At 47.8% G+C, this 18,589-nt stretch overlaps 3 protein-coding genes across 3 annotated transcripts; 1 reads left to right on the forward strand and 2 right to left on the reverse strand.

Moving 5' to 3' along the window:
• Nucleotides 1-1,259: 1,259 nt before the first annotated feature.
• On the reverse strand, nt 1,260-2,854 carry LOC307087304 (dnaJ homolog subfamily C member 30, mitochondrial-like). The gene has a single exon (XM_079752834.1). It carries the CDS (start codon nt 2,726-2,728, stop codon nt 1,808-1,810), a length of 921 nt encoding a protein of 306 aa, XP_079608960.1. The 5' UTR covers nt 2,729-2,854; the 3' UTR covers nt 1,260-1,807.
• On the forward strand, nt 2,846-5,796 carry iah1 (isoamyl acetate hydrolyzing esterase 1 (putative)). Its single transcript, XM_079752835.1, has 6 exons — nt 2,846-2,967; nt 3,185-3,237; nt 3,363-3,508; nt 3,667-3,828; nt 4,123-4,244; nt 5,465-5,796. Exons 1-6 carry the CDS (start codon nt 2,905-2,907, stop codon nt 5,636-5,638), a joined length of 720 nt encoding a protein of 239 aa, XP_079608961.1. The 5' UTR covers nt 2,846-2,904; the 3' UTR covers nt 5,639-5,796.
• A 45-nt stretch (nt 5,797-5,841) lies between these two features.
• Nucleotides 5,842-18,166, reverse strand: adam17a (ADAM metallopeptidase domain 17a). The gene is made up of 19 exons (XM_079752832.1): nt 17,959-18,166; nt 17,557-17,689; nt 17,115-17,248; nt 16,940-17,028; nt 16,183-16,357; nt 15,165-15,295; nt 14,596-14,682; nt 13,345-13,458; nt 12,867-13,011; nt 12,550-12,641; nt 11,882-12,034; nt 11,449-11,648; nt 11,040-11,143; nt 10,479-10,613; nt 9,709-9,839; nt 9,058-9,136; nt 8,793-8,881; nt 8,378-8,440; nt 5,842-7,001 (listed from the first exon to the last, which is right to left on the reverse strand). Exons 1-19 carry the CDS (start codon nt 18,065-18,067, stop codon nt 6,588-6,590), a joined length of 2,577 nt encoding a protein of 858 aa, XP_079608958.1. The 5' UTR covers nt 18,068-18,166; the 3' UTR covers nt 5,842-6,587.
• Nucleotides 18,167-18,589: the final 423 nt, after the last annotated feature.

The raw sequence follows: 18,589 nt of genomic DNA on the forward strand, positions 1-18,589 counted from the left end.
AGTTAACGTTTGTTACAATCGACAAACAGTACTGTCTAATATTGTTGAGTTTTGTTGTTACTTGTCAGGCAATGTTTATTGCAGCTCCTTGGAGTTTTTACTGTTTTGTTGTGTGTTTAAAGTTATTTTTAAAAATATTGTCAAAATGTATGCCCTAAATACACTTGAACTAGAATAAATGTCTGGTATTCAAACTAAAAACTTGTTGATTGTATCAGTTCTGGAGCTAGGAAAACTAATCTAATTTAAAACTTAGGGATGTCATGTATGTAACCTCTTATTATTGAGCGTTGATTACTGTCTCAGTGATGCACTGTTCGATAACTCTCTGGAGACACGGGTTGAATTCCTGCCGATGTTTGTTGCAAAAAGGGTCTTGAAACATTTTTGTACCTTTTTGTTTGAAATTTACTTGCCTTGAAGTATTCCTGAAGTCACCCTTTTTTAAAAAAAATAATAAAATGAATTTATGAAATTCTCTGCCTGCCTTTGTATGCATTGAACCAAGGACTGGTGATGTTAAGCGTTAGTTCTTTCCGCTCTACCACTGAGTAGTTGTGAAATAGTCTGTCGGAGGATTGATTTTACATTAAATCACAACATTGATATGTTTAAAAAAAAACACTTTAGTATCCAGAGTGTCCGACCACTAAGCCACAGCTGGAGATTGGTATGTATTCGGAAAGATGGATCACATTATATTCACACAATGACTACGTTGAAATAAAAACATGAGCAGGACTTGAACCTGGGTCTCCACCACTCTAACATAAATTAATTTGACATATTTTTGAATCTTCTATATCTGCCTAAATATCAATGCATGCATATTTGATTTGGGATAAGGTAGAAAATGTCACTTTCCCGATTCTAACAATTTTCATCGCTCTTGAAAGACATATTTCTGAGATAATGAGGTGAACTTGAATGCACCATGAAGCCCTTGACGGCTCAAAATTGCACTACCGTTCAAAACAATGTAGATTGGCAGTCACTTTTCTAAGTGCAGAAGGGTCATTTGAGTGAGTCTCACGTCCATGTCTGAGGGTTAGCAGCTCTGTACCAACTATTCTATAGCTCTGATCTCAGAAGCAAAAAACACATTTTGATACTGTAGGCTGTAGCCACTACAATACAGGAAGAAATGCGAACAACCATCTTTGTTAAGGTCAATGCTAATCACCAGCATATGATTTTTATTTGAATGTGCTGACAGGAGACCTGAAGGCATATTGCAAAAATGAACATAAGGATATGATCAAAGTCTTCAGAACAAATCATTCCATTAAATAAATAAAACGGGCATATAAATTATTTGGCTTAATCAAATATACCTACTGCCTATCCCTTGTCACACCTCCCCAACAAGCTTTAAAACGTTTTAAAAGCTCCGTTATATTTTCCCATAGAGATAAATTACTGGATTACAATATGCCTGATGCAATGACTTTATAAAAGCCAAAGGGATATGAGCTGTTGGCCAATGCACAGAACACTGTCCCAGTGAGTAGAACTATCAATGCTTTGAGTGGATGTGCGGAATCAATTTACTTCACAAATACCCGACATGTGGATCTGTAGTGTATCGGATTGGGCTGATGTTTCCTCAAATACCCAGCAGCACCATTTACCATAAATGCACTCACCCTCAAACACAACATAACATACATTGTCTTGCTGTGTTGGACAATGTATATAGCCGACAGTTTACAGAGATGTAAAGGCCAACTCTGAATGTTACTAAATCTAGAATACCCCGTGTAGTCTATACAATAGACCCAGTGAACTCCCGTCTCATCTCATATTATTAGTTCCCTTTCTTCAAACTGAACACAATGGTAACCGCAATCACGACCAGGACCCCCACCGCCATCTCGAGGATCTTGTCCAACTTCCACTCGTGTATATCCGACTCCTTCTTCCGCATCATCTCCTCTTTGCGCACCTGCACCTCTCTCTGTTTCTGCAGCTGCCCCCCGTAGTGCGACTTTATAAACTTATCGAAGTCGAATATCTTCTGGCTCTCCGTCCCCAGCACGGAGGTACGGGACGTGGGTTGCGGTTTGGTGGAGCTGCTCGTCTCCTTGGCCGAAGGTCTGGGGGAGCCCACCAGGTCCGAGTGGCTCAGGATGCCTCGGTCGTACTTCTTTTTCAGCCCCTGGTTCCCCAGCACGTTATAGGCCTCGCTGATGTCCGAGAAGAGGCGCGTCGCCTCCTCGCTGCCCGCGTTCTTGTCCGGGTGGAACTTGAAGGACTGCTTGTAGTAGGCGGTCTTGATCTGGGAGTGTGTGGCGCCGGGAGACACCTCCAGCACATCGTAATAGCCCGTCTTGGTTTTGTACAGAGGTGTACTGTTGTTACCGCTGTAGGCCCTGACGAGATGGCCTTCAGGTCCCCAAAGGTCCCCCAAAAAACCCCGATCTCCGCGCGTCATTCTGCCGACCCACGACCTTTTCGAAGGTTTACATTTAGTCCAACATCTGAGCCGGGAGCTTCTCAGGAACTTTTCTGCTGTTGCATAACCCGCCGGCTGACCTGCAGCGGTCACCTCCTCGGGAGGCGGACCGCTGTCTGAGGGACCTTCTCCCCTGCAACAAGCTCTCGATGAAGACCAGACGGAGAGCACGTCCCTCCAGGGACAACCGTCCGCGGTCAGGAGAGAACCGCTACATGTTTGGTGTGAAAGGTGTACGGCTCTCCTCCCGATGTGAGACCTCACCAGGGCCATGTTGATTACGTGGGCCAGGCCGCACTGTTTACTTCCGGTTAGCACCCATCCTCAAGTCCGCCTCAGCGCCCCCTGCTGGTCAGATCCTACCCACAAAAACACTAGAACAATATAAAACACTAGCGCGTAAAAGCCGGAAGTGTCTGTCTCTGTCTTGCCTCCGGCCGGGATTTAAAATGTCCAAAACAAAAACTATAGTTTGGCCTAAATTGGTTTTATTTGGTGACTCTATCACCCAGGTTGGTTCTTTATTCAATATTTATTTAGCGATTGAAATTAACGCCACGCCAGAGTCGTATGAAGTCGTATCCAAGCCTTCAAGTTAAATCTTGAGATGATGGGATGATAGATGATGGATGATGGATGATAGTAGCTGTTCTGATAGTGGGTGTTGAATGAAACGAGGTCCAGCAGGTTTCTGTTCACCTCTGTGACTTTGTGATCCACTTCTTGTAGGTTTCTTTTCAACCTAATGGCTGGGGTTCCGAAATGGCGAACAAACTTGCTCGGTAAGCCATTCATAGTTCGTTTTTATTGAGTGCACAGAGTGTGCAACTCACAAACATGTGCATTCAGCACTATGCATTCATACGTGGAAACAACTCTTTAATATGGAAAACTCTGGCCCTATTAGAAAGTGTGACGTGGTGAACAGAGGACTATCAGGGTACAACTCCAGATGGGGGAAGATTCTCCTGCCTCGGCTCTTCCCCAATAAACCCTCAGAGGACATAGTGGGCGTTACTGTCTTCTTTGGGGCCAACGACTGCGCTCTTGAGGGTATACATTAGTTGCATGTTTGCATCTTAGGCATACAACTTTTCATCGTTCATTTATATCGCACACACTTGACTTCCCCCAAATGTAACTATTGAGGTGTCAGTTTGGTTGATCCAAGACTAAATCTACTGATTGCCTTTTCTTTCCCTTGGTCCTAGAGATGAAAGCCAGGCAGCATGTCCCTTTAGATGAGTACTCGGAGAACCTGAAGGAGATCGCAAAATACCTGGCCGCAGTGGGGGTGTCCTCAGACCGGGTCGTCTTCATCACTCCCCCTCCTCTTCACGAGGCCACCTGGGAGAAGGAGTGCCAGCTTAAAGGTAACTCGGCAGATTGCTGTTCTTTACCCTAAGATTCATATCAACCTACATCATACATTTGGCCATCGTACAGGAGCAGGACTGATGTGGGTGTAACTTCCTAACCTAAAGGATGTGGGTTCAACCCCCAATTTCCTATCTGTAGGCATCCGTGAACAAGATGTTACCTGTCAGCCATTGCCTGCCACATTATGACCTGTATCTAACATCTAATGTAAGTCACTTTGGGTAAGCATCCACTGCATTGTTAAACTAAAGAGGTTAACCATACCACCGTGTTTCTCCACCTCCCAGGGTTCCCTCTGAATCGCCACAACGCGGTGGCAGGGCGGTATGCCCAGGCCTGTGTGGAGGCAGCGGGCCAGTGTGGGGTGGAAGTCCTGGATCTCTGGACCCTCATGCAGAAAGATGGACAGGTGGGAACTGGCCTACGCTGACCGCGATAACCATAGGTTACTTTAGATCCCTCAGCAGGTCTAATACCAAGGTCGTAGATTTGCATGGGGACCAGGGGACGTGTCCCCACCAATGTCAAAGGACGACTGAAATGTCCCACCAATTTTCAGGTTGAAGCGAAAACAAAGCGGCTCATGCGGTTCACAAAGGGATAAACTCCCACTTCGGTACCGCCTCCCAACATACGTCTTCCTTTTTACACTGCCCAGCCGGTTTGGGCGCGGCTTCTCGTAAGAAAAGTTCCTCTGCGTCTTTCTCGTATATCGCATAATCTCTCCCCGTCTTCGTATAACGCGCCTGCGTCACCTTCTCTCCCACGATGGTCAGCAGCTAGTGTTTTTTTCTTATCTGGTTATCATCGGCTACATCCTATTTAATCCAGATAACCCAACGCACACGCACGCATGCACGCACAACCAGGTCACTATTCAGCGCATGAATTTGAGGAAAATAGTGAAATGGCAATTATATAAACAACAATAGTAGGCTATACAATAGTATTGCTAGACTTCAATAGAATGAACACATGCCCTTCTCCAGCTAAAACTACTCATATTGCTGCATTGTCTCTGTCTAGACAACGCAGCCACACCTCTACCCAAACCCTGTCTATTTGCATTTACATCAAAATAAAACCGCCAATGTGTGTAGGGTCCGGGAGGGTAAATTGGGGTGCTAGCTCAAGCCGGCAATTTACCTCGGGCAGTGGACGATGCCGGGAAAAAGGCGCGCATAAGACGGGCATATTTGGCAGTGTAAAAACGTCTTTTGAGACAGATCTTGTTTTATAATTGAATAGGTGGAAGGAATCTTTGTCTTTGCTTACCAAGCAGATGTGTACAATTGGAATGTTGCTATACTAAATGTCTTACTGCATATGCATCAGCAGATAATGCATCAAACAAAGTTAGTGGTGGTGTCTGGGTAGTGTCCCCACCAAAGCTCAGACCAAACCTAATCCCTCGTCTAAAACCCTAATACATGGGGAAAAGTTGTTGTTAAATACATTTCTTTCTTTCATTCTTTACTGGGAGATGATTTAAAGTGGAATTATCATTATTTATTGAAATCATTATTGGTTAATGAATTGGGCCACAGTCTCCAGATGACAAAGACTGTGTCTGCATGCATAAACACGTTCCAATGAGTTCTGACCTCGTTTCTATCTCGTGTTTCCCAGGACTACACGGTGTACCTGTCTGACGGACTGCACCTCTCTGAAAAGGGGAACCAGTTTGTGTCGGAGCGTCTGTGGGGTCTGCTGGAGGCCCGCTTGGACAGCCTGCCCTTCATCCTGCCCTACTGGGGGGATGTGGACACCCAGGACCCTGAGAGCAGCCTGCTCTGTGACTAGAAGACCTGGGAGACCCAGGACCTCAAGTCTATTGTGACTAGCCTGGTGATGAGCATTTCTGCATTTATATTATGGATTATATATATATATATATATATAAATATAAATGATCGTAATGCTATTTGTTAAAATGCACAATAAAGATTTTTTTAATTTAATTTATTTGACACATGTACAGTAACGCAAGCATATTTTTAAGCCCAACAGCGGACAAATTGTTTGCATAAGAACTAAATTGACAACCTCATCCATTCAGTGGATACAATACAGAGCTCTGTTTTCTTGACCTATAATACAGACATTACAACATGATGAATCCGTGGATGGTAAAGGCTTCAAATGGTACACAAGTGCACAGAAATAAGAAAGAGGGGATTGAGTGATTAGACATGGATCAGGGGAATCTTGATCCTTCAAAGCCTCACATCGTTAGGCTCTCTGTACAAATCAGAACTCAATAAGGCTTAAAAACCACAGAAGGCACTATACTGTTCATTAGGGGTCAGGGTTCATTTGGAGGAGATCAAAACATAGTTATAAAGCACACATGACCAACCATCTTCAAGATTTAAAGACAAACCAAGCATCACTTTCAAACTGGTAATACTGGGGCCCCGACGTTTCACACGGATCAGTAGTGGCTCTTAAACAACTAACCATAAAGCGTAACTTAAAAAGGAAAAGTACAGTTATCTACGAGTATAAAAGGAACATGAAACTCAATAAGCAGTTTTTTTGTGAAACAGCAGTCCCTGACTTTCTGAGACTACGCGAGCAGAGCCTACTGAAGCTCTGCTCTCTGGTGCCTGTGTGTCTGGTCCTCCGGTCTCATGAGTGCTAAACACCCAGTGTCACTTAAAATGCTTATCAATGTGTGTGTCGATTTAGAGCGAATGCCTCTGCAGGAGGTTCCTCCATGTGGGGGGGTTGTTCCCTCGTGTGGCGCCGCTCAGCACTCCGTCTCCTTGGTGTCAACGCAGGCCTGCCTGTGGAGCGGCCGGCGCTCCCGCCCCCCCGGGCTCCGCGCGATCGGAACCTCGCAGGAGGACTTCGTACCCGACCAGCAGGCTGCGACGGTGGGCTGCCCGTCCCCCGGGGGGCCCTCCTCTCCGGGGTGAGACTCGGTGCTGCTGTCCTCCTGGATGGTGTCCATCCTGGTCCCCCCGGGGAGGCCGGAGCTCGGGCCTGGGCCCGGGGTAACACTGCTGCCCGACGGCGAGGCCCCCGCCGGGCCCATCGGGGGCTGCGGGTGCTGGTCTGAACCCGGCTGGAAGCAGGGCGCGGCCAGGCCGCCGGAGAAGGAGGGCGCCTGTTTGATGAGGGGCATGTGTCCCCCCTCTAGGCCGCTCTGCATTTCTTGAGTCTGTGGGGGGGGGGGGGGGGGGAGGCAGGGTGAGAGACGGAGGGCCACACAGCCGGCTGCTGGTCGGGACCGAGGCTGGGATCCACTCCATTTTAAAACCTGTTCCCTCTTCTCCTCTGTCTGTTTACTCCATGTCAGTAGTTGACAGATCGAGGAACAGAACAGATCAAATGGAGTGTGTGCCTCCCCCGGTCAGTACGATGGGGTCAAAGCACAAGCGCAGAACACCATATAAGGACAACATCCTGTGTGGCGGTGCAGGCTGAACCACAACAACAACACACACGCGGCCCTGGATGTTGTCTCAGGATACCCTCTAAAACGCACCCTTCATTTCTTGACTAAATCTCTTTAGACCGGATGGAGCTGATGGGATGACAGCCAACATATTACAGGATGGCAGGGGGGGGAGGGGGGGTGGTTAGCATGCATCAGGCTGAAGGTCATGTGACTTTCTGAGTGGCCATGACAACAAAACCAAGTGACTGCGTCAAGAAATAAGGGGCTGCGAGAGTATCCGGCGGCGGCGGCGGCGCCGCCCGACCGACCATGCACACGGTGAGATCCAGTGGCACGCCATTCAACACGGAGCCACGAGCTGGCACTCACCTGGACCCGGGGCGGGGGCCCAACTACAGGCCACCATCCTCTGCTGCGGTTCCAATGAGAACAACAGGGGCCAAGGCACAGGGTGATGACAGGTCACTTGGAGCTCAGACCCCGCACAGGGCTTTGTGTCCGACCTGTTGTGCTCCCCCATCCATTTGAGGCCTTTTGACCCAATCAGAATCTCCTTGACCCACTGCAACTATCTGAGCTTTATCTAGGTCTAGATGGTGGCATCATTGCCATTCAGTTTGCCTTCAAACTGGCCTGGTGGCCGCAGTGAAACTGCAGGGCCATTTAAATAACAGTACGTCTATGTCCACAATGAAAGTCTGTTGTGATGCCTCATATCACGATCCCCTCTCCTCATCAGTGCGGTCAGTGGGTTAGAGATGATGGCAGGACAGTGCATTAGTAGAGTTAGTCTAGAGGTTGAGCCAAACAAAGGGACACTTACACTGCGAGGGAAGCGGTAGGGTCTGGTCTAATAAAGAGACACTGGGGGGGAAGAGGTAGGGCCTGGTCTAATAAAGAGACACTGGGGGGGGAAGAAGTAGGGCCTGGTCTTATAAAGAGACACTTGAAGAGGTAGGGGGTGGTCTAATAAAGAGACACTGGGGGGGAAGAGGTAGGGCCTGGTCTAATAAAGAGACACTGGGGGGGGAAGAGGTAGGGCCTGGTCTAATAAAGAGACACTTGAAGAGGTAGGGGGTGGTCTAATAAACAGACACTTGAAGAGGCAGGGTGTGGTCTAATAAAGAGACACTTACACTGGGAGGGAAGAGGTAGGGCTTGCTCTGCTGTTGCTCATACTGCTGGTCGAGACGCTTGTCCTGCAGAGAAACGCACATCTTATCAAACTTTCATATTATCTTATCATACTATCATATTATCTGGTCATACTATTGTATTATCTATGTCGCAGGGTGAGGACAAGACATTATTTTAATTATGTTTCAGGTTTGAAATCTTGTAGAAAATTATGTTCATACACATGGTGTCTGATCATGATGATCATTCAGCTGATCATCGTTTTCAAGAAATTATTACATTTTTCACATGTTCGATTTACGATGAATGATGATCAGACACCATGATCATAATCATCATCATCATCAGATACACGGTGTCTGATCCTCATTCATTGTAAAGCGAGCATGGGTTGTGAGTTGGATTCCCACTTACCACACAGTGAACAAGAATGCTGAGGGGGATCCAGAAGACGAGAGAGAAGACGACCACGGAGCCAACGATGTTGTCAGCCAGGAACTTCCCTGAGGAAACACAGATCCACTCATAAAATAAGACCATGGAAGTAACAAGGGGACATGAAAAACCGGGTCTCCAAACACGTTTGGTACCCGTTATCATGTCAATTTATTGCCAATAAATACTGAAATGCAATTTCATAACGGCTGTAGTATTTAAAAGGAGAATGCAGTCGACTTACCGAATGTGTTTATGTCGAGCTTGTCGATGAAATCCCAAAGCCTCTCGATCGCATCCTGCACTGACTTTATGCACTTTCCCTGTGAGATCACACAGAAATCATAACACAATGACCACCGCACAGAAACGCAAACCCCTGTCCCAGGCTCAGGGACTCCAGCCAGCTGGGTATCGACGAGTACGCAAGTCTATGCGCCGATCCGATACCATCAGCTGACTAGCTGATTTACTACACAGGCAAAGAACATCACAACCAGGTGTTATGCCGTGTCGTTAATGGACGGATGGGGAAAGTCGGAATTGGAAACACGTCATCTCCGACCTACGTGCGTTCGAGCTACCAAGTTGGAAAAACATGGATGCCTAACTACAAGAATACACACGTATTTATTATAATTATAGCTTAGAAAAACAAAATGATCTAGATCTGCAAAAAATTATGTTGTCGACAGTCAGTGAACCGACTAAACATTGCTTTCATCGTAAGAGAACCCTTCAATAAGAACAAGTGCTATAAGTAGTTACAATGCTAGATGCTCTGTCAGTATATACTTGGTATCGGCCGAAACTCAAGTTCAGGAATCGGTATCGGGAAGGAGAAAAATGGTATAGAACATGTGTACTGTAAAGACTGGGTGTTCAGATGACTCACGCTCCCGTCGCAGTAGCCCACAGTGCAGGGCTTGCCCTTGCGCAGGTAGAGGAAGTCGTCGTCTGCCTCCTTAAACGGAGAGCAGGTTCCGTCTTTCCCCCGGCAGCACACTTTACATGAGTTCTCCGTTTCTGGGGGGGGGGGGGAGACGTTGTCATACATTACATTTTACCAAACACCTTTTGAACAGCAACACTTCCGGAAACACGTTCATGTCTTCATCTGGGTTCTGAACCCATCACATGTGCATGTCTTAATCTGGGTTCTGAACCCATCACACATTTGTGTCTTGATGTGGGTTCTGAACCCATCACATGTTCATGTCTTCATCTTGAGTGCGGTTTCCACATTCAGTTCCCCCCCCCAGCAAGCGTTCAGAACAAAGATGAAGACATGAACCGGAACCGGATGTTCATGTCTTCATCTTTGTTCTGAACGCTTGCTGGCTGGGGGCTGCTAGTTGAATGGCTAGGTTAGGCACTTACTGTAAGTTGTGCGTCCTGGCACTTAAAAACAGTATGTAGCCTACATTCTGGCACTTAAAAACAGTACTTAGCCTGCTGAGACTTAAAGGGGAGATATCATGCCACCAGGTGGCTAATCCTACTCCCACCTGCCTGGTGGCATGATACCACCCCTTTAACTGAGCTCTGCCCTGTCTTACCGTTGCCTGGTGGCATGATACCACCCCTTTAACTGAGCTCTGCCCGGTCTTACCGTTGCCTGGTGGCATGATACCACCCTTTTAACTGAGCTCTGCCCGGTCTTACCGTTGCAGGCGCAGGACTGCAGGTTCTGCACCGCCTCGCAGAAGGGGTTGCAGTCCCCGGAGAGGCACTTGCCCATGTCCACGCACTGCGTGTTGTCAAGGGCATTCTCCGGGGGCGGGCACTCGCTGCTTTCACCTGAGAACACCCAGGTGACGGGTCACATGGTCAGGGGAAGGCTCAAGATTGGACACGGCCTCAAGGAAGCTCATGTTCAACGACGGAACTCAAAAAGTACCACACTGGGTCGGCCGGAGGCTCAGCCCAAAATGTTTTTTTTTCCAATTTGACTGTTCGATTCAAAGTGTGTTCACTCACACTTAAACAGTCAAAAAAAAAAGATAAACCTGAAATCATTCTGTTCAATGTGAAATGCACATTGGCTACAGCTCTGCACAAAAATAGAACTAATTGATTAAACTTAATAAAATATTTAACCTAAAAGATTTGAATAAACCCCCATTCATTGTTTTCCTGCCGTTTTATTTCATTTACTTAAATAGTGCACGCCTGTCATTGCTTATCCATGGGTTTAGACCCCTACCGCCAGCAGGGGGCGCTCACCTGTGCAGCTGGACACGCCCTTACAGGTGGCGCTGATTGCCTCCTGGCAGCGCTTCCCCGCCTGCTCAAACACGCAGGCCTTACAGCACAGGCTGTTCCTGTCACTGTGGGGGGGAGGAGGAGAACACGGGATTCAGCAGCCCGCTCAGCAGCGAGCTTCAAGGGTTAGGGAAACGCTTGTTTGAAAAGATCTGGGCCTGGCTCACTATGAAATAAATATGTTAGAAAATGCTGCACGACACAAAGAACCATTGTGTGGCTCCACACACAGGCTCCACAGCTGGAGGGTTCACACGCACGTGTGTGTCTCTCTGTCTGTCATTTCTTGAACAAAACTCCTAACAGACACAAGCCTGATAATCCCTGGAGTTCCCAAGAGGTGTCTGAGCAGGTCTCTGATTGGCCGTACCTGCACTGCGCTTTGGGTTTGAACTTGCACTCGGCCGTGCAGCAGGGGTCGTCGTTGAGGTGCAGCAGCCCCGGGTCGCAGTCCTCCCCTTCCTCCACGCGCGAGTTTCCGCATACCTTGCTGTTGCGCTCCTTGAAGCACTCGTGAGCCTTGAAGCTCAGCGTCTTCCCGATGGAGGTCTTGCTGCAGCTGGAGAAGTGCTTTGGACAGCAGAGGAAGACCGGCGGGTTTTAACTCGTCGTTAACGATTTGTGCTTTGTGCTCAAACGCACAAAGGGAAAGATGGCCGTGTTTCTTCACTTCTAAAGAGTAATGTCCATTAGAGGCATTATTGAAGGGTATCTGCGTTTCACAGCTACACTACATCTAGCCCCCTCCAGTGTATCCACCAGTGCACTGCTGTTGTTATCTGATGTTCTCCATCGGTTTGTACCTTGTTGTTGATCTGGTCCCCGCTCACAGCGATGGGGTACATGATGAACTTCCCCCCATGGTCGTCCATGGGGGCGCAGGCGGGCAGGTTGTCGGGGTCATGCTCCGCGCCAAAGTTATGCCCCAGCTCGTGGGTGGTGACCAGGTCCGCCTCCTGGGGGGGGGGGGGGCACACACACAGACACACACAGGGGTATTATAGCATATCATCTGACAGTGTCATGAACTCCATCCTGAAATGGGTCAGGGGTTAAAGTGATCCAACTTCTATTCATGTCATCCAGACTCCTTGTCTGGCACAGCGATGCCGTGAACAATGGGACCTCTCCTTGATCCGCACTACAGAGCATTTCCCTGAACACTAAAGAAGAGACATGAGTCTGATGCCTCCACCAGTAGGCAGGTTGCCTGGTGTCGCGTCATCCTGCTGAACTCACTGGTCTGTCTCCGCTGGCTCTGACTGTTGGCTGGGATCAGTGTCTTCATTACAGAGCTTCCCGCTAGGAAGGTGTGTCTTTGGCTGTGGACACGATCAGAGAGGGACCTTCTCTTAGAGATGGACCTTCTCTGAGAGGTCCCAACTCAGTGCGGCTCAACTCGGTGATGGACTCTGCACGGGCAAAATCGGTAAAGGAAAACAGCGACTGGATTGATTGGATTCTAACAGACCTTGGTCAGGATGGTTTTCCCAAAGTTCATGGTGCTGGTCAGCCCGGTGTTGAGGTAGCTGGGCTTCCGGGCCGAGGTAGAGGGGTAATACTCTGCGTACAAAACCATACAGGGAAGAGGAACCAATTATTATATTTTAACGGCTGAAATAGTGAATCACAAACACGACGTCCAGAGCAGTGAATCGTGCCGACATCCCTGCAGCTCGTCACCTCCACAGGTTAGAGCCAGGGGTGCTTATGTCATCGTCAGAACCTATTGCTCATCGTATGCGGACAGCACAGCTCCCATGTCGCCAGTCCAGCGGGGGGCCTTACCTTTAGGGCAGAGGCCCCCCAGCGCCTGAGCCTTGGACGGGGCCACGTAGGCCAGCCCCAGGGTGCCCTCGTCGAAGTCCTGGTAGGTGAAGAGGTGGGCCAGGCACACGGTGGACGCGTTGTCCGCGATGTCTGAGCTGAATTGCTGGAAAACGCCACATGGACAGAGTTTAAAAACCCCAAACCATCTACAGCACAGATGGTACATCATGAAGACACTGGTTGACATCTGATCTTCATTTTTTGTGAACGCTTCAAATTTGCAAACCGTCTCATGTGCTCCATTTAAAAAGAGTGTTATTCAAGTCACTTTTCATGTTCATCATATGGCATCACAAAGCTCAGATTTAAACCACCCTGAGATGTTGAGACCATTTGAGAACTTGTCTAAACCTGGATTAACCCTGCCCTGTCCGTCTCCCTGTCCATCCCATAATGGCAGCAGTGATGGGAGCCCTCATGCCTCGTGGGCCCTCACCTCCAACAGCTTCTTGACGTCCCACACGTCCTTGCCCTCCTGCGGAGAACCCTTCATGTTGTAGTGCGCCCTGGTCCGCCCCTTCGTGGCGGTGGGCTCCTTGTTGATGATGATCTGAGGACGTCACAATGCATTGACTGACAGGCAGGCGAGGGGCAGTGGGACGTCCTGTTAGAGTCAACTCCCAGTGGCTCACCTCAAAACTCACCTGTTCAGAGTTCACCTCGACTCTGCATAGCCTCCCAGCCCCTTCCGGCCACCATTGTATGTTGTACGTCCTGGCACTTAAGGTACGCACTTATTTATAGTACTTAATTGTGTAGCATCTGCAGTAGCTGCTATCACTGCTGTACTTGCACTTGGTTCTATGAACATCTTTACTGTACTGACAGCGATATATTGTTTCACTTCTTATGACAAATGTACTTATTGTAAGTCGCTTTGGATAAAAGCGTCTGCTAAATGCCGTAAATGTAAATGTAGTGAGGTCCTTTCATGGTGAGACCATCAAAGAATGAAGTGGAATGATCTAAAATCCCCTTAGTGATAAGTGCGACATGATTCAATATTTTCTGTTATTGATTTATGATTGCTACGTCTGGCACAATGACTGAGATGCCAGTCATGATAACAGTGGGGTGGTAACAGAATTTTCTGCGTTTTAAATGCATTGCAAATGAATGACAGATACGGTGTATGAAGTATAGAAAGTGCAGCAACATCCAGCACAATTTTAAAAGAATCGCTAAAGGAAACGTTAAGTTCACCGCTATATTCAACAGCATGATATATTTTCTAGATTTCTTCAGACACCCTCTTCTGTTTCATGCTCTTATGCAGAGAGTGAAGATAATTCCCTCAAAGTTGGAATCACACTACATGTTCTGTTACTCATCATCAGGGCCAGAGGGAAGAATGGCACAAAGACGACTAAATTATTGCATATCTTTGGGTGACAGAGGCCCTGGTTCATAGCGTTCGCAAACAGGGCCCTCCATTGAATCCCGGAGCCTGTGGAACAAATTCAATTACCCCGCGAGAGGCACACACAAGAGCTCTCAGTGGCTGCTCAGAAAACGGTGTTATCCATTTCAACAGAAAGGACCGTGTTATGCTAGCGCTGCCTCTTGGAAGGCCACCGCACATAAGGGGGGCTCAGAGAAGTGCTGAAAGGTCACAAAAATGCAGCCCACGACGGCGCGGTTCCTCCTGTACGTGCGATATACTGAGTAAAGACCCTGAGCCACACACCTGCTGGATCTGAACCCCGTAGCCCTTAAACTCATCGTTCCAGGTGGTGTTGCGGTAGATGTCGTCCACTCGATCGATCAGCTCGATCTGGTTTGGAAGAATGGAATCGTAGTAATGTTTACACACAGCACACGTTTCTGCATCTGTTACGAAGCTGTTTTACCCTTGGTGGACCATCTTGTAGATTCGTCTAATATGTCCGACTTGAGCATTTTGTAGCATCTTACGTCCACTCAATGTGTCAAACGATTTGACACGTCCAACAAGAATCAATACAATCATCCACAACTAATCCGGTTACCTGCCCATTAGCTGCTGCAACAGAGTGTGAATGAGGGGGAGGAGAGAGCGTCCCACCAGGTAGAGCGTCCCACCAGGTAGTACAGCATGTACTGGGCCGCATGCTCTCCTCCATGTGGCCCAGTACATGCTGTATGTTGTAACGCGTGTGATGAGGGGATGGAGAGCGCTCCCTACCAGGTAGTTCAGTGTGATGCTCTCCTCCATGCGGCCCAGTACATGCTGTATGTTGTAACGCATGTGATGAGGGGATGGAGAGCGCTCCCTACCAGGTAGTTCAGTGTGATGCTCTCCTCCCTGCGCCCCATGTGCTGGAAGAAGCGGTAGTCGGCCACCAGCAGCAGGGGGCAGGTGTTCTTCTTGTGGTCGTGGGCCAGCCTCTTCTCTCGGTGCAGGAGCTCTGCAGGGGAGCAGCACACAGTCAGCGTGGGCCAGACAGGAGAGGGAGACAGGGGACTGATCCGCCCCCATCTTAGGAGACAACAGACTGGAGAGATGGCGATCGCTTTGACCCGACCTCAGAGACGGCCCCCGTTTAGAACAAAACCTAGAGCAGTTTCGGATGATTTGACTCACGGCCAAAATGCTAATGTAACAACACCATAAGAGTCAGCTTTCATTGAGATGTACAAAGACATGCAGAGGTTAAACAATGAGGGCGTGTTCCTGTTTTGATCCGCCCTGGTTTTCACATTTAGCGACATGGCTTATTTTTGTTTGCCTGGGAACAGATTGTGTTACTGCCGTCCTGTTCTTCAGACCCCGTCTCCTAAAACACCTCTCATCGTCCTAAAATACAGATAGGAGCTATAGATAACTTTCACACTGAGAATGGCTCGTGCCCAATTCAGTAAAATACCAATTCTTTCCTCTGAATTGCACAACTGCAACATAGCATGATTATTAAACCAGACTTCTATGCAATAAGGATGCAGAACACCTAAATGCATTCAAAACTGAAAAACTGAAGTTGAAATGCAGAAAATAGCCTCAAGCTAATCACAAGCCACCCTTGGATCTACGGTCTCTGGAGAAGGTGGCCCTACGGTGGACCAGTGCCAGCACAATCCCGTCCTAGCGTACGCCATCCTCCTTGCCTTTCGCTGCCCCCTCCATTAGAACCCTTAGCCTCATTCATTTTCCTCAAGGGCCTCGGAGTAGGACCCCCCCCCCACACACACACACACACGCACACGTACACGCGCACACACACACACACACACACAGACAGAGCCTGAGACACACAGACGCACAGAGAGACAGAGAGACAGAGGGAGACAGACGTACCGTCCTCCGGCAGACCCCCGGACCTGGCTGCGCCGGCGGGCAGCAGCTGCTGAGCCTCTGCGTGGATGTAGCCGCACACCTTGGGCGACGCGATGCGGCTGATGTTCCTGATGTCCTCCGAGCGATAGACCAGCACGCGGCCATCTTGGGGAGAGTTAGTGAACCTCCACAGGGGCTGGGGAGGGAGAATAAGGGCTTGGTTCACCATAGGTCAAGAGCTGGGTCACAGAACGCCGAGAGGGACTCCCACTGAATGTGGGAGAATGAAAAGTTTAAATGACGAGGAGGAGGAGAAACAGGCTTGGGAGGAAAGGAGAAGCGAGGAAAGGCTGAGATAGTTGGGTTCCACTACAGTTCTCTTGAGGTTTCAGTAGCCATGGGGTCCGAGACAGATTTCAGGTTCTTGGCCCCAATATAGCTATTTTATTTTATCCGCGGGTCACCTTGATCAACTAATCGCTGAACGAGAGAGGAACCTCGAGCAAACGGCTCCACCATTTAGATGTTTCAGTGGTGACACACAGAGGATCTATCAACCTATTTTTTACTGAATAGTGAAGGACCAAATAGTCATGAGAGCAGACTGGAGTTGAACACAGATATGCAGAGATGAACCATACGTGAGACAGGCCCCATACATAGGCCTCGTATGGTTCAGAGTCAGGCCTAGCCGTCATCACCTGCCCAGGCTGCGGGTTCTAGTGAAAAGGTTCAGTCATACGGTGTTCGGTTGTTCATGGTGTTGAAAACGCCTTACTTCCACATTGTACTCCGCTTTGTCCGTCAGAATGTGGGCAGAGAACTCGTCCCCATCAATGTGTGCCTGCACACGTGAATTCTCCTCCCCTGAAAAGAGGGGGATACATAATACATAATAATATGACGCCATTAAAAAGAAATGGACAGCTGAGGGCTCGGTTGCTGCTACCCACCTACAACGTGTCCAGTGAAGTAGTTCTGGAGCTGGACGTCGTACTTCTCCTCCAGTCCTTGTTCATCAACAAACACGGCTTTAAAGTTCTCTGTGAACAGGTCTGTGTTTGTGGTCAAGTATAGCTTGAAATTCCTGACAGTGGACAAATAAAATACAATAAAATTAAATATTGTACTTTAATAAATGAATGCTTGGACGAATGTAATTGAATTGCTTATGCGTTGTTAACACTTTTACGACAAACACGAAACAAAAAACACTGGTAGTCACCGGGTTTTGCATTTCCATATCAGCGTAACATAAATATATCATATAAAGATATTTTTTTACTGAAGACATTGTAGTTCAACAGATGAGGTGAGCCCAAACCAAAGACGGTATAGCAGACACAATGGCCTGTAAGCATTGCCACAATCTAAGGGGGTCGGGGGGTCCCGTACCTCTGCAGGGCCTGGAACGTGACAAGCCGCTCCAAGTGGGACCTGGTTTGGGCGTCCCTCTTCCGGACAGAGTGCAGCTGGAGCCCCGACCAGGGCAGCACCTCAAAGTCCGATAGGATCGAGTTCAGGGACTCTGGAAGAATATTACAATATTCCAGCCAATATATAACGATGAAAAAGTGTCTGTTAAACATCAACATCACAGTAACGTTACTACTTAGTAATACGGTTGTTTTAACCCGCTGATACACTGAGCGAATGACTCAGCTCGCTTACCAAGGAAGACTTATAGATAAAGAAGATAACACCACACAATCAAAGACGGTTATGTTCCCGTTACGTCGCGTTAAGAGGCGTCGACCAGCTCCAGGGAGCAGGGCTAGGGAGCCAAGCTAAACTCACCCATCTCAGGCTCGTCCTCGGAGCTCTTCCCCGCAGGGGGAGACCGTTTAACCGCACAGTTGATCCAACAAGGAGCAACCAGTGCCAAGAACAGCAGATGCCTCATCATTGTAGAGGTTTAAACAACGCTGTAGTTCTTATTCAAAGTTTGACATTTTAAACAATTACTCTGAAACGACAACACGGGAAATGACGGAGAGCTGCGTCAACCCGGAAGTACAGCATTTGAAATGATCAGCTGATCTGCAAGTCATCCTGAACCTTCAAGTTCAGTCTTGATGGACGCATGGACAGAGAACATCTTCTCAATATAAAATGCTGGCATTGGAGTTCATTTTTCTGTTTATTTATTTTTTATTTATGGATTGTATGGATCTTCCTGGTTTGTTGTACCCTTTTTAGCATGCACAACTAGGAAGCAGACAATAGTTAATTAATCTCAATTTAATGAAAATTATACATAAATAGAGATACAAACACATGTTTATACCATATATAGGCAGAAGTAAATATTTTGTGATTCAATTAATAACCCCAATATATACGTATATAGTACATAGTAAAAACGGTAATAATAATGTTACTGCCTTGCAACATTATAGAATAATGTTGCAAGGCAGTATTTTCTTCA

This window comes from Pollachius pollachius, assembly GCF_949987615.1.
Source record: "Pollachius pollachius genome assembly, chromosome: 15".
Taxonomy (NCBI): domain Eukaryota; kingdom Metazoa; phylum Chordata; class Actinopteri; order Gadiformes; family Gadidae; genus Pollachius; species Pollachius pollachius.